Source organism: Diachasma alloeum, unplaced genomic scaffold (assembly GCF_001412515.2).
Source record: "Diachasma alloeum isolate Michigan unplaced genomic scaffold, Dall2.0 Dall_scaffold_00861, whole genome shotgun sequence".
Lineage (NCBI taxonomy): Eukaryota > Metazoa > Arthropoda > Insecta > Hymenoptera > Braconidae > Diachasma > Diachasma alloeum.
In genome coordinates this window covers 34,403-38,566 of record NW_021680982.1, presented here as the reverse complement: position 1 = coordinate 38,566, position 4,164 = coordinate 34,403, and the positions used below count along the sequence as shown (strand labels likewise).

Here is a 4,164-nt window from a genome sequence, read left to right as displayed (position 1 = left end):
TTGCGTATAGTGAGTATGATGAAGTCATTAGACCAGAAAATGCTCGGCCAAATTCCATCATGATTTTCGATGATGTGGCATGTGAAAAACAAGATAATATGCGAGCATTTTTCTGCATGGGACGACATAGAGATGTTGATAGTTTCTATCTATGTCAAACATATACTCGTATACCGAAACATCTTGTGCGTGACAATACAAATTTACTGATACTTTTCCGTCAAGACGAGATGAATTTGAAGCACATTAATGAAGATCACGTAAATACTGACATTTCCTTCACAGAATTCAAGGATTTGTGTGCGAAATGCTGGAATGGAGGCAAATATAATTTCATAGTAATTGACAAAGATAGTGAACTCAATGAGGGTCGGTATCGAAAAGGATTCGATTGCTTCATGAAAAGATAAATATACACTATTCAAAGGAATTGAGAATAGTTGTTGTACAACTACACCCGTGTTAACATGCAGAGCGAAAATTTGAAGAAGGAGACGAATATTTTGCGGAATATCACTCAAGCGAGTGGTGCTATTCGCCGCAAGCATAAAATGATAAAATTGGGTAGAGAAACCACTGAGAAGGCTATGAGTGAAGTACTCAAACCAGTAATAACTCCGCTCGAGAAATTGGTGGATCAGTCGGTAATGAAGGAATCTTCAAATAAGAAGCGAAGAAAGAGGAAGATAGCTGGTACTACTGTTCGAATGCAGAAAGATATGGATGATGACTATGAGAGTCCTTCTCAATATGAATCTCTAGAAGAACGCTCATCTGTTTTAGAAAGCAAACTTACAAGCACCCCTGTGAAAAAAATATCCCCAATAAAAGCTATGAATCCAACTGATCGTATTTCATCAACGAAGCCGGAATCTCCTATAGCTTCACACAAGCTTCTTCAAACGTATCTAGATCGATACGATACAGAGCGTGAGAAGACTGATTTGGATACAGAATATGGTGTTCGTTCTTTGAAAAATAATATGAAGATTGGTGATTCTGTGGTCACTTTTCATGGAAATTCAATGACCCTCAAAGGTGAGGAATATACATTAAATCCTGGTCTAATTGAATTGATCCTTAAGAAGTCACCTAACATGATTCTCATAACCGAAACTGATAAACATACTTACGGTAATATCATACGGAGTACAAATGCTCATCGAATGTGGTACAAGCCTAGTGGAGCTATTCGAACAAGCAGCAGCATGAAATATCACAATATTATCGCAAATCTCATTGACTCCAAGAAAACTGGAACAGCGCTTCCTCATCATATGATTGCATCAATAAAACCTAAAAAAATGGACTATGTATATTGGGATGATCCAAATGAGTTAGTGGATAGACTCCGATTGCTTATGGCATCACAATCAGCTGGAAATATAAGTCACACGAAATTATGTCAATAATGGAAGAATTGCGTGAGGCCGGCATTATTTATTAGACTGTGGGAATGATAATTCATCATTTGAAATATGAGTGTTGACATGTTTGGACGTCAGTTGAGTAAGAGTATTGTGAGGACTTCCGGTACTCGGGGTCCTCCAGGAGAAGGTTATTAAGTTACTCCCGATGGACACTATGATATGGATCATCGCAGACTGTGTAATTTAGCTGATTCTGTAGAGGACTATGATGCAGTTTCCTTGAAAATAATGCGCAATATGATGAGAGAGGAGATTCGTCTTATATATAATGTCACTGGATCTATGGGTGGGAGAATTGATGGAATTCAAATAATGATCCAATCATTTCAAGAAAATTTTTTGGCGACTATGAGACAAAAACGTGTAGATGAAGAGGAAGTACAAGAACGGTTGATCGATCATTCAAAGACCATTAGGCATTTGAGCGATGAACTAACAACATTGAAAGAATCTGTCTCTCGTCAGATTCAGTCAATCCTTGATGGTCTGCAACCAATGATCACGAACCAATTGAAAAGAATTCAAGAGGATACAAATCAAGACTTGGCGTTGCGTAATTCTGAAATAATTGCTAACTTGGATAAACGTTTAATTGCATTGGAGAATGGACACAAAAGCGGTAGTAGTAGAGGAACTTCATAGACCAGCTCGAAGAAGTTATCCACGTACCCGAGTGGAAATTCTGTTCAGGTCTCGATCAGAAACTGATCAAGTCCGATCCGAAATTCTGATCAGGCATGTTACGCCTCTGCCTTAGGTTTTTCCACTAGGGTAGGCATGTGAACATGCGGGCGCTGGATGAAACCTGGTAGGCAGACCTTGTTGATATGACTGCTTATGCCCATGAGAACAACGGTTACAAAACCTCTTAACAATCATCGATATTTTCTCGAAATATGCTTGAGCGGTGCCAACGAAGACGAAAAATGGGTAAGATGTTACTAATGCTATGGCGTCTGTATTGAAGCAAGGTCGCGTACCGCAAAAATTGCATGTGGATCGTGGCAAGGAATTCTACAACAGTGAGTTCAAGAAGCTCATGAAAGATTATGGAATCGTGATGTACTCAATCTTTAGTAACCTCAAAGCATCAATTTGTGAGCGATTCAATCGTAGCCTCAAAGCGAAAATGTGGAAACAATTTAGCTTACAAGGAACATACAAGTGGATTCCTCTAGTCAAGACTCTTGTTCAGTCTTATAACAATACCAAACACCGGACGGTCCACATGAAACCCAAAAATGTCACTGCTGCACATGAAAAGTATCTCTTACGATATGTTTATGGAAAATTGAAAGCTCATCGCACGCGCAAAATCAATTTCAAAGTTGGAGATAAGGTGCGCATTAGCAAGTACAAGAATGTTTTTGAGAGAGGTTATACACCCAATTGGACAACAGAGATATTTACAATAAGCGAAGTCGTGAACACCAATCCGGTGACATATAAACTCGATTATGAAGAGAAGCCCATCGAAGGCGGATTTTATCAAGAGGAATTAACGAGAGTGACTTATCCTGACGTTTACCTTGTAGAAAAAGTGCTTCAAAGGCGTGGAAACAGAGTTTTCGTCAAGTGGTTAGGTTTTGATAGTTCTCACAACAGTTGGATAGATGAAGATGATTTGTAAACTCTCATAAATGTAATATTTTATTGAAAGAATAAAGATTAAAATATCGGTTATATCAGAAAATGTGTCTTTTTATTCATCAAAATAACCGTATGGTACAGTATCAATTAAATTCCTACAGATTATTCTTTTGTCATCTTGCCAACTCAAGACGATTTTTCGTTAATCGTCGAATGTGATAGTTTTCAAAGCAGAACTTTTGACACCTTTCGCACGTTTTTTTTCGTTTTTATCCCCGTGAATTCGAAACGTATATAATTTAGCTCGAAGACCTATGAACTCACTGATTATTTTTCCATTACATTCGTCTTTCATAAGTCCTAACCTTTTCTTATTAGCAAGTTCAATGCCATAGACATTATCTTTGGGATAATCAGATGTGTCAAATTTTTGTTTATCACTGCTATTCGTATATATCAGGCACTCTGAATTCATACAGTTAACTATCGGTATTAGTATACATTAATTTCACTCTGTCACCAAATTTTTTTTTCACATATTCATAATGAAAATCATAAATGAATATTTTGAATAGATCTAGGATTGAAAATCCAACGTAAATTGGTTTGTTGAAATACATTCTAGTGCGGTTTGATTGGATAATTACTAGATCATTTATTTAATCGAATATAGTACAACTATGGAAATTCGGCTGAGCGATTAGGGCTTTAGCTCCATATCTTCCTTCCCATTTTGTAATTAGTTTCACATCTCTTTGTTTCCGTACATTTCCGATGGTTTTTCCAAAAACAACATTATTCATTTGCTTGAAAAAGTTTTTCTCAAATTCATTGTTCGATTTTTTCCGTAATTTTGTATTTATATCAATGTACGGTTTCAACCATGGGGCTTGATTAAATTTCAGTATACGACGGATTTTCATTAACTTCAACCCTAAATTTAAACATTGTTTCAAATTTTTGTAGTGTATAACATAATTTTTCTTCGTAAGTAGCGTGCAGATCAATCTTGAGATTTTTTTATTCGGTGGAATGAAATGTTCTGGACAAATGGCTAAATCTTTATGCGTTTCAAGAAGATTACGAGGATACTCCAAGTCAACCTCAAGAATATAACCTTCGTTCGAATCATTACAGATATGAG

The 4,164-nt window shown here is 36.7% G+C and overlaps 1 protein-coding gene across 1 annotated transcript; it reads left to right on the top strand.

Annotated features, from left to right (window-relative positions):
- The first annotated feature begins 467 nt into the window (after window positions 1-467).
- On the top strand, window positions 468-1,412 carry LOC107045007. The gene has a single exon (XM_015267096.1). The coding sequence runs from the start codon at window positions 468-470 to the stop codon at window positions 1,410-1,412; it is 945 nt and encodes a 314-aa protein (XP_015122582.1).
- The last annotated feature ends 2,752 nt before the right edge of the window (window positions 1,413-4,164 follow it).

Bases quoted from the DNA above. Each gene is read 5' to 3' on its own strand.
- LOC107045007 (XM_015267096.1), top strand. From the start codon at position 468: ATGCAGAGCGAAAATTTGAAGAAGGAGACGAATATTTTGCGGAATATC.